This window comes from Cynoglossus semilaevis, chromosome 8 (assembly GCF_000523025.1).
Source record: "Cynoglossus semilaevis isolate Cse_v1.0 chromosome 8, Cse_v1.0, whole genome shotgun sequence".
Lineage (NCBI taxonomy): Eukaryota > Metazoa > Chordata > Actinopteri > Pleuronectiformes > Cynoglossidae > Cynoglossus > Cynoglossus semilaevis.
Window position 1 is genome coordinate 16,397,856 of NC_024314.1, and position 11,862 is coordinate 16,409,717.

Genomic DNA, 11,862 nt, shown 5'->3' on the forward strand with positions numbered 1-11,862 from the left:
CATCAGGTCCAGTTCTTCCAATCAAAACTCACCTTCTGAAATATGGACGGTGAAAGGACTCGTGGGAATCTGCTGTCCAGCGAAGGTTACATAGACAGTGTGAGGTCCTTCCAGGACGGGGACATAGGTGCAGCGGAAAATACTGTCCCCTTTGTTTTCTAGGACAATCTCTACTGTGTCCCGGCGCCCATTTGAATCAACAATAATGACGCCCACGTCTCCAGCTCCTGCCCCTGAAAGACACGCAGTCAGAAGAGACTCAAGCACAACAGAAGACGTAAGCTGTCCAGATCTGTGATTGGTCCAGAGACTCCAGTACCTGCAGTGTAAATGTCAAAGTAAGTCGGCTTGTTGGCCATGTTCCCCATGGACTGCAGTCCTGGACCGCGGGCCTGGACTCTAGTTGGGTCGCCCATGGCCTTGGAGACGTTGACAATGAATGGACTTCTGTCAATGTCCTGACCAGCAAACAACACCTTCACCTGGATAGAAATGAAAATGTCCAAAGCTCAGACCAAAAATTGAAAATAATTTCTATTTTTAAGGTGAAAACATTTAAAGGTGTTTTCCGTACTTTATGAAGGCCTTCGACTTTGGGGAGGTAGACCACAGAGTAGGTTCTGTTTATGTCATTGTTGGGGATGACACGAGCCTGACGGAGACAAACGCACACTTATAACAGCGTGTCATTTCATTAACTGGTGTTTAAAGATTCATCGTATCAAACTTGTGACTTCACCTCCTCCGTGTGTCCCTCCGGATCCTCCACGTAAACCAGAACCTCACCCAGTCCGGCTTCCACCGTCTCCACCAGAAACTCCGCTGGTTTTAGAACCACGTTGCCTTGCGGTTCGATACCTGAGGGACAGATGATTCGCAGGACGTGTCATTGAGAGACATGATCATTATTTTTCCAGGGTCACTCGGGTGTCGGCTCCATGATTAAATCTTCACATATTGGATTAAGAATTGGACGTATGACAAACTGATGGTCTTTCTAATCTGATAGAACATTGAGTGTGGACAAAAAATTGTCGTCCTGAGAGACACAAGTTACCTCAGGACACAGAGTTTTTAAATCGTTTCACATGATTAGCTTGACGCTAAGAAGACATGAAGAGGAGCTTGAGTAAAGAGGAAAAAAGATTAGCTGCCGATTTAAGTGGAAACAGATCAAAAGAACCCAAACAATCATTTGTCTAATTGACACATGGTAGTAATTAGTATCGTAAGATCCTCTAAAATAACTACTGAAAAACATAACCTGCGTATCTGACTGAAAAATATAATGTACTTGAATTGAAGGATATCATCAGCATATTGTTTGAGAAAAGTTGGAATCAAAACTGTTTTATAACAACTCCAAATGGTGGTAAAGAAAGTTTTAGTTTGTGTTTTATCTTCATTAGCTTAGCATTGAATTCATAAGAACAGGGAAGATTTTGTTTGTACTTTTTTTGTTTTGTTTTACGATTTTCTTTGATTCAATCAGTGGCTAGTTTTTGGGGTTTTTTAGTTTTGCGTCGGGCATTTCTCACCTGGTCCATAAGCTTTGGCTCTTTTTGGGTGCAGGGTCTTTGCCCTCAAGGGGGCGCCAGGTTTCAGTTTGGCTTTGGGGAACTGAGACAGGTAGGTCATCACCGAGTGCTCGTCCACGTTGGGGTCAACAATCTCTTCGGGAGCGATCACCTGAAGAAGAACGGCGAAGTGAGTACGACGCGGTGGTTTTCCTCACGTCCACACTCAACTTAAACCTCTGTCTCTCCTTCCGTCCGTGACCTGGGGAACTCCCAGCCAATCGTCAGCCTGCTGCATGGCCTCTCTGGCGTTTTCCACCGGCTGACTGGGATCCCACATTTCCCAGTCGGGACACAGACCTGGAGCACAGTTGTCCACCAGGGCGCCCAGGGCCTTTCCATCCCTCCAGTCGCGGTGGAAGTTGGTGATGGGCAGCTGCGGAACCTTGTTCTGGATCCAGCCCAGCAGACGCTGCTTTGGTGTCAGCTTCTTGGTGTCTTCAGCGTCCTCGTCCTCCCACATGGGCATGGAGATGGAGTAGTGGAGAATGAGCGTCCAGATCAGACCCAGGATCAGCTTCAGGTTCCCATCCACGATGGCTTTAGAGTCTGAGGGACAGACACACGGGCAAAGGGTTAAAGAGACAAGGAGAGACAAGGAGAGACACTGTGTGTGTACGGGACTCCAGATCTGGACCACATGGACCAGCTGTCTTGGGTTTGCTTAGGCACATCAACCAATCAGAAGTCAGGATTTCACCTGGCTGGAGTATAGATCCTGCTGGCCTGTCAGAATAAAATCAAGGTTTATATTTTACTTGTGGACATCTGTGTGTGTGTGTGTGTGTGTGTGTGTGTGTGTGTGTGTGTGAAGATGATGTCATTCAGTTCTGGACCTTAGCATGAGGTCAGTTGGAAAAGAAAACACACACAAGCCCCCGACAAACTGTGATAAAGGTGAAAGAAGTTTCCAGTTACTGCACAGCGTGTGTGTGTGTGTGTGTGTGTGTGTGTGTGTTCAGAAACATGTGGAAAAATGTGTTCACAATCATGAAATCATTTTTTCCTTCTCAGAACACACTCTCCAAATCACACACACTCGTTCACACACAGGAAGCAGAGGAAATGTTGTGATGGAGCGTCGCAGAAATCTTTCCCCAGGAAACAGGAGTTGGTGGAGATTGTAACGACTAGTCACCTGACTTCTGAACACACACACACACACACACAAACACACACGTGGGACTCATCATTATGTCATACTGCTGAAGAACTCTGTCAGACCTTTTCAGAGTTTATTTAAACGTTCCCAGAAAGACACTCATCTTTCTACACCAACCCCCAGAGAGACACTTAAAGACACCAGAGCTAACAATAGCTACAACAGTCCGGGTACAGACACCATAGCTAACATTAGCTACAACAGCTCTGGTACAGACACCAAAGCTAACATTAGCTACAAAAGTCCGGGTACAGACACCATAGCTAACATTAGCTACAGCAGCCAGGGAACAGACACCAGAGCTCACACTAGCTACAACAGCCCTGGTCCAGACACCAGAGCTCACACTAGCTACAACAGCCCCGGTACAGACACCCGACCTAACATTAGCTACAACAATCCTGGTACAGACACCAGCGCTACCGTTAGCTACAACAGACCTGGTACAGACACCCGGGCGAACATTGGCTACAACAGTCCTGGGACAGACACCAGAGCTACATTAGCTACAACAATCCTGGTACAGACACCAGTGCTAACATTAGCTACAGCAGTCCTGGTACAGACGCCAGAGCTAACATTAGCTACAACAGTCCTGGTACAGACAGCAGGCCACAAAAATGTAATTGTTGAAGTCCAGTTGTTTACAGATATCAGTCAGTGAAGAAGGCAGCGGTGAATAAACAACTCCGTTTGTCTCTGCAACCTAAACCTTTTAAGATTTTCTGTTTGTTTTGTGGATTTGATGAAGAATAAACAGTTTTGTGTTTGCGTCAAACTCTTCAGGACGATAAATGACGACGTATAAACAGTATAAACAGACGGAGAATGTACTGTATGCTATAGTTTGTTAAAAGAATACACGGCTCCACAGTCCAGGTTCCTTCATCTCCGTCTCTCTGTGTGGTGATTGTCTGTGCCGTTGCCAACAGTTACCAAACAAACAGAAACAATAGAGTCCTGATAGAAGCAGAGCAGAGGCTGGGGGCGATGAGGAAACTCTGTAACGTGACATTTAGACTTTATGAGAGAGAGAGAGAGAGGAGAGAGAGAGCGGTAAAGTAAATGACGGCATGGTACTTTAATGTTAAAACAGAAGAGAAGACAATTACACAAATAAATCAGACAGCGCTCCAAGGGTCCAGAGCTCTGCCAGAACTGGACAGTGTCCCACAGCGTTGGGGGACAAGTCAGATGTGAATCAAATTAACTGCATTTCTAATGAAAGTAATAATGAAAACACTCTCCCACGTGTGTCGGTGTGTGTGTGTGTGTGTGTTTTTTCTGTAGACAGTTTTAGTCCAGTGTTACCAGTTAGGTGACAACATGGAACTTTACATGACAATGAAGGGATGGTTTTGTTCCACTTCCTGTTTCAAGAAAACACAGGAAGTGTGACGATGTATTTCTAAAGTTTATATATTTATATTTTTCAGGCTTTTTTCTCATTGTTTTCATAGAAGGATGAAACAGAAACTCTGTTCATTCATTTTTAAAATAAAAACAAAAAAAATATTAAAAATAAATAAAACATGTGTCTGTGTTTGCATTTATACCTGTATGTGTGTGTTTGCACCAGAAGGTTGAGGAGGAATAACTTGTTTTTGATACAACACCAGTTCCAGGAACTATTTAAAGGAACATTTTCTAAATAAATTAATTAATTAATTAATAATACATTAAAAAGGAACATTTTCTAAATTAATTAATAATAAAAACATTTGAACAGATGATGATAATTTAAATACAATGAAATTGTATGCAAGACACACACACACACAATTACACACACAGTTACACACACACATATACACAGACAGACACAGCCAGCAGGTGGACAACAGCTGTAAAAATGTGGAGTTGTGTTTATCTTAGAAAACCCCTAACGCAGAGCTATTTTAAGATTCACACACACACACACACACACAGACACACACACACACACACCTGTGGTCTATAAGTCTTAAGTGAGCATTTCCAGTCAACAGCTGGAGGCTGGAAAACCTTCAGTGACAAACACACACACACACACACACACACACACACACACACACAGACTTTTCATAGGCCAGTACGGTCAACGATGCACGACTGTGTTTTGGATTTTCTGGTTTTCTGGTTAAAACTGATCTGAGGTCAGTCATTATCATTCCTTTTATCTGTGACATTTTAAAGTGACCAACATTACCCATAATGCTGTGCAGACAGAGTTGAGTTCTCCTTATGTGGAACCACCTGGACACAAATCCTGAACAGTTTTTCTGACCTTCTTCTACCTGGTTCTCATTTAAATCTTAAACCTCCATCAACGACCTTTGACCCTGAAGTGACCCCAGATGAGCAGAAGAATTAACAGAACCTAACGTGGATGGTGCAGCGTGTGTGTGTGTGTGTGGATGTTCTCTTCATCAGTCGATCTGATTGATTGGTCATTGATCACAGATCCATCGAGCTCCGACAGCTGAGGCTGCAGACTGACCTCTGACCTCTGACCTCCAGGGGCAGTAGACCTCCCAGGTCAGCTTTCCCATCACCACCCTGCGTTCAGCGAGTGACGCGTCCACAATCTTGTTCTGCTCTCGGTCTAACTCAGGTATGGACAAACTACGGCCCGGGGTCTGGATGTGGCCCGTTTGGCTTTTTAATCCGGCCAAACTTATACAAATAATGTTATTAATTTCTATTATCATTATACGTCTGTCATTCAGATGCAATGACCGCATTTCTCCATAGATGGCGTAAAAAAGGCTTGAAGCATATTAGCCTTTATGAACAAACGCTCCATCGATCTGCTCCAAACCCCCCCCCCACTGTCCCCCCCTCTCTGTACAGTATATTCACTGGGCCTGGTCTGAACTCTCTGATTTGGTCAGATCAGGATGAAGAACAATCAGATCTGGGCCACATGTGGGTTAGGAAGTCAGATCTGGGCCACTTCTGTCTGCACCGTGAAGAGTGTGTCTGTTTGAAACTCCAGCTGTTGTTTCAGATGCCTCTGAGCAACTGGGACGACAGCTGACTCTCCCTCTCTGTCTCTCTCTCTCTCTCTCTCTCACTCACTCCCACACACAGGCAGCATTCAGTCTTGTGTCATGTGGTCCCACCAGCCTGGAGGGGGTCGGTCGGTCGGTCGGTCGGTTGATGAGAGACAGAACGTTTGTTATTGTGTTGGACTGAACAGTTTTGATCAAATTATTTTCATTTTGTTTTGTGTTCTCAAGCTGACCTCTAACCCTTGACCCCTGACCTTCTGAAGCAGCAGTACCATCAGGGACTGGCACCAACAGCTCCAACACAAACACTTCTTAAATGTTCACACAACACAACAGTCAGAGCTTAGCCCAAAACTCTGTGTTTTTTAGGATACACTAAAAGACTATGTTGGTCCAATAACAACCGCTGACATCATGTCCTCTGACTCAGTGGTCCCCGAGTCTTTTTTGTACCATGACCAGTCGGCCGGTATCAGCCGTTACTGTGGACCGGTAACACCGCACCATCGCTGAAGGATCATTACATTTTAAATGAAAATCTTTCAGACTTTCTGCTGTCAGAGTCTGATGACCTTTGACCTGTTGTTCTGAAACACTGACAGATTATCTTTGAATGACAAAGTAAAGGGAAATGACTGGATTCTTTTTTAATGAAGTACAGCCTGGTACCAAATGACCCACGGACCAGCACCGGTCCTCACACCGGGGGTTGGGACCCCTGCCTGAACTAATGGGTAGAAATAGTTTTTTGAGAATGTCCCCTGATCTCCCAATGGACACAACAACAACCATAGACATCTGACTCTTCAGACCAGTAACAGCTGACAACACCAGGTGTCCACACCAGGTGTCCACACCAGGTGTCCACACCAGGTGTCCACACCAGGTGTCCACACCAGTGCACCGTGACTTGTCAAACTCAGGTTGGTTTATTAGAAAATGTTCATATTTAATGAAATATAATTTGACAAAACATCAACAATGTGCATTTTGTCCTGTTTCATATTAAACCCCGAGCGGGCCGGTTTTGGCCCGCGACCCGTTTGTTTGACACCCCTGATCTAACTGGACCACTGGCCCGGTGCTGAAGAAGGATAAAAAGAAAGGTTGATTTGAACTCGTAAACTCGTCATAAAAGATGTTTACTGACGATGTGGATCAGAAGGACTCAGTTCTTTGTTGGAACAATAAACGTGGACCCCCTGCTGGTGGCAAAGTGCTACTTCCTACGTTCCAGGATGATAAACTTGTTATTTTAACACGCCGATTTTGGAATCGCCTGAAGGAAGACGGAGAGGAGAGGAGAAGTCCAAACTGAGACGGGAAAAAGTCTCGAACATGACGATGAAGAGTCGGTGACAGAGCAGAATGTGTGTGTGTGTGTGTGTGTGTGTGTGTGTGTGAGGGGCTGTCCTGGCTTCAGCGTTACATTCCTGTGTGATGACAAACTCACACACATGGGAAACATTACAGAGAGAGAAAGAGTCGGCACTGACACATGAGTTCACACAGATACAGAAGAAGAAGAAGAAGAAGAAGAAGAAGAAGAAGAAGAAGAAGTCAACGGCAGGAGCACAGAACCAGAACCAGAACAGACCGGTACTGAACTACTACAACCACAGAAACACTAGTAAAGTAAAGACAGAGTTCTGTGTGAAGCACGGACACGGTTCTGGGTGTGATGAAACTCCTCAGCTGACTCATGATCCTGAGGTTTCAGGTTCTTTCATGTTTCTCTGGAGGTCACATTAACTCATCGGGTCGGTGACCTGCGTTCTGCTGAGTCACATCTGAGAACAGAACAAACGTCTGAGTCCGATCTCAGCGTGTCAGCACGATTCACCGACAGCTAACAGTTAGCTGGTTTACTGACAGCTCAGTTTTATTTTTTAAATCTGTGGGCGGATTTGAGCTAACACTCGGCAGCTTCGCTAACTCGTCGTTTCTCTTAGCGTCAACCCGGGATAACCAGGCCGAAGTCAGCGATAGAACTGTTGTCGTGGAACTTTTTAGTTGAAGTTGAACTAACCCATAGAACCAGTCAGTAGAACCAGTCAGTAGAACCAGTCAGTAGAAGCAGTCAGTAGAACCAGTGACCTGCTCTGCTCTGGTCTGTGTTTGTCACAGAGACCTCCCTCTCCTGGTCCGGGGGGTCTCTGTGGTCTCAGGTCTATTTTCAGCAGCTGTGGGTGGAGGCAGAGCAGAGCTCAGCTGTCCTGCCATCAATCACCAAATACTACACCCCCCCACCGTCCCCCGTCCTCCCCCACATCTTTCCTGCTACGAGACCCTGTCCCCGCTCCAGGCCTCACATACCCCGATAACCCCGGTCCAGTCAGAGTCCAGGGACACAGACTGGGGGTCCAGCGCAGACCTTAAACCCAGGACGGATCAAGAAACCCCATAATAGACCTTTGATAATCCCAGTCCAGACGTCGGTGGGGGGGTGGGGGGGGGTGGTGGGGGGGGGGGAGTCAGGGCCGGGGGACGCAGGTGAAACTGGAGCAGAGGAAACTGGAAGGGTTCCTCTCTGGCAGTGACCCTCAGACTGTCAAGTCCTGTTTCCTGTAACCAGTCCAGCTTCACACGAGGAGGTCTAGTCCCAGGACCAGGTCTGAGTGCTGGGGCGGGGCCTAACTAAGGTCAGGTTCATTCATGGACCAGCTGTCGTCTCTGATGGTCCTTAATGATCTGTGATGCTCAGTGGTTGAAACTGATGAACATGTTTAGCAACAGAAACCTAGGTTTTTAATCTTGGGGTCGCAACCCCATATGGGGTCACTTGGAATTCAGATTGGAGTCCAGTTATTGATCATGAAAAAACAAATTTTTTTTCAACGGATTATTATTTAGTATTTGAAAAGACAAACAAAGTTCCAGTTATCGATACGTTTCACAATTTTTTTTTCAACAGATTATTATTTAGTGTTTGAAAAGACGCCAACAACAAAGTTCCAGTTATCGATACGTTTCTTTCATCAACACCAAGAAAAGACCAGGAAGTAACTAAAAGAACCAGGACTCTACTCTACTCCACAACTGGCAGTACTATTAGAGTACAAAAAAGTTATTTAACCCAAATCCCCAACCCCTGCAAATACTTTTCTACTTGGTCCAGGTTCCAGACTTGATGTGGAGGCTGAAACAAAAAGGTGGAGACCAGAGGAGAGACCGTTCTCTCTAGAACCTTCACCAGGGTGGACACACGGGAAACAAAGATTCCTGGGTTCCTCAGGGATGGTTCCTCACTTCTGAGGTTCTGAAAACACAGCTCTAGTGTGCGTGTGTGTGTGTGTGTGTGTGTGTTCGTACCTATGGACACCAGTTTGATGTGCTCCCTCTCCAGGAACTCCAGCGCCACCGACACGTTCTCCAGCTTCATCTGGCGAAAGTTGGGTCTGCTGTGGTACTTCCTGTACATCTTCTTCTGGCTCAGCACCTCCAGCAGCCCGATGAGCTTCAGCCCGTCGCTCAGGTCCCTCTGCAGGTCGTTGATGCGCTTGTTCAGCACCTTCAGGTGCTCGTTGCACCACCTGGTGAAGGTGTTCTGCTGGATCTTCTTCCACGGAGCGTCCTCGGCCAGGTCCTTCTCCGTGGCCGGCATCTCTTCCTCCTCTTCCCCGCCCAGGTCGCCACAGCTCTGGTAGAACTGCGGCTGCAGTTGTGGCTCCAGGTAGCCGCCGCTGCTCATCATGGTAGCAGGAGGGGACGATCAAAAGACAAGAAGAAAGAAGAGGAGGTGCAGGAGGAGCGTGTGAACAAAGAGGCGGCCAAGGCGTGAGTCCCAGTCACTGATCCAGTCCAGGGTTAGCCATGGACTCAACGGGAGTTTGGAGAAAAGAGTGAAGAACCAGAAGACGGAGGAGGAGGAGAAGAAAGATGAAAGAAGCCGGAGGAGGAGAAGAGACGGCGGAGACAAGAAAGGAGGACACGCTGGGGGGGTGGTGTGTGTGTAGACACGTCAAACATGCGCTCCTGCCTCTGATCCAGAATCAGTTTGGTTAGTCCGCTCTGGGCTCAGCCGCAAACTCCAGGAAAGTTTCAAGAAAATGTCCAAAAGAGGACGGGAAGAAGAAAGGGAGGAAGAAGAGAAGGTGTTCCCAGACTCCAGGCTCTTGTCCCGGCAGAGGAGGAGGAGAAGGAGGAGGAGGCGCAGGCTGTGGCTGCAGCAGCAGCAGAGACAGAGTGAGTTTAAAAAGCTCGGCGTCACTCAGTTGCTCTCTGTGGAATGTCCCTGCCATGACCATATACACACACACACACACACACACACACACACACAGCTGAGGGGGCGGGGCTACTCCAGGTCACACCCCCGACCCCCCTCTCCTCCCCTGCACCTCCTCAAGCCTCCACTGGAGCAGCGGCAGCAGCACTGACACCTCCGGGTATTTTTAGTGAGGGAGACCGGGCCCCGTTAAAACGCTGCTCGTAAACCCGGTCGGAGCCACAGCTGATGTCATCATCAGCAGGCGGCCAATCAGATCACAGAAGGAAAAGACTTATGAAAGTGAGAATAATAAACAAACAAAAAAATACACAGTAAGTACAGTACAGAGAGAGAGGAAGAGGAGGAGGGTCAGAGAGGAATTTGACCAACAACTCAGAGTTTTATTTCCAGGAAAGAAATTCTTAATCATAAGCAAATAAAAGAAGAAAAATAAATTTAAAAAAAAATTCTGCTTTGAATTTGACATTTTGATCTAAAATTATAAAAAATATAAAAAAATCACAAAATTATTTTAATTAATTAAACACCCTCTTGTTGACATAATTAATTTGGTTACATGCCATTGATAATCTCGTTAATATTTTTTAACAAATGCCCCCAAAAAACAATTGTTCGACCTGGATAAGATATATCAAAAAATAAAACCAAAAACTTAATATCAACATTTCTGATCATTGTATTCATTGGATCAGTCCCATTTTTTTTGGAAGAACAACATATAAAAAGAAAAGACTCTCATGTACCGGTCGATACTACAGTTTTGTGTTTATAGAAGAATAAATATCTGCTGAGAGAAAACATCCTCCAGCCTCACTTCTTCTTCTTCTTCTGCTGCTACATAATCGCAGATATTTGAAAAACATCTTCCAGCTACACGTCCATCTGCTCTTCTTTACTAATCATGGTTTGAACCACTGGAACAGCAAAGTACAATTATTACCAGATACACACAGTAAGAAGTAGATGCATCAGTACTGCAGTACTGCAGAGGAAGAGCATGCAGGTTCTAGAAGGACATTTCTGATGTGCAAAAAAAATAGAAAAAAAAATTATGTTAAAAAAAAAAGTTTTGTTTTGCTGATTAAAGAGGACATTTCTGATGTGCAAAAAAATAGAAAAAAAAATTATATTAAAAAAAAGTTTTGTTTTGCTGATTAAATTTGTTTTGTTGACGTTCTCAGATCTGATGTTTTTGGCTTTTACAGTTTGGGGGTAAATGGTGGCTTTTAAGATGTTTTTTGAACTTCTCCGATTTCCCTCAAAATTCTGTTTACGTAATTTTGGCTAATATTTGACATACTAAGATGTGTAAGAAGTTGTTTTTCCTTAAATTTAAATACAAAATGTATTTCTGTTTGAATATTTTGTGTAAAATTCTTGCTTTTAAAAAAAAGTTGCAGTTTTTTAGTATCAATTATTTACGCGAATTTCTCCAAAATCTCAAACTTCCAAAATATGGTTTCCATTTTTTTTATCTTTTCTGACAAACTAAGATGTAAAGAACAACCTGTCGTCGAGATGTTGTTTTTATTATAATCAAGTAAACAATAAATGTTTGATCTCGTTTTTCAAAATTATGTTTAAAATATATTGAATTTTGTCCATAATAACTTTACAATCTTTTTACAATTATATACTGAATTACACAATAAGGGTTTGCGTTACTTTCCATTCCAAATTACTTTTACTTTTGTTGTTTCTTTTCGATCCAAATAGATGTCGTTTATATATGTCTTTATGTTGGAATCAGCTTTTAACGTAACAAAAACATATTGCTAATCAAACAAAAAAAGATTTTTTAAGAAACATCAAATTGTTAAACAACCAAACAAAGTATTTACAGAATCCAAGTAATGACATGCCGCAAGTTACACAATGACGCATGCGGTCGATGGGTTT

General features: G+C 44.5%; 1 protein-coding gene across 1 annotated transcript in view; it reads right to left on the bottom strand.

The window, feature by feature from the left end:
• The window catches only part of LOC103382463 (filamin-C-like), a 48,555-nt gene extending 38,676 nt beyond the window's left edge, over nt 1-9,879 (bottom strand). Inside the window, 7 exon segments of the mRNA XM_017034564.2 lie at nt 33-233; nt 320-482; nt 575-652; nt 740-858; nt 1,539-1,689; nt 1,780-2,126; nt 9,045-9,879. Coding sequence (XP_016890053.1) covers nt 33-233; nt 320-482; nt 575-652; nt 740-858; nt 1,539-1,689; nt 1,780-2,126; nt 9,045-9,426 — 1,441 coding nt within the window. The 5' untranslated portion in view covers nt 9,427-9,879.
• Between the last annotated feature and the right edge of the window lie 1,983 nt (nt 9,880-11,862).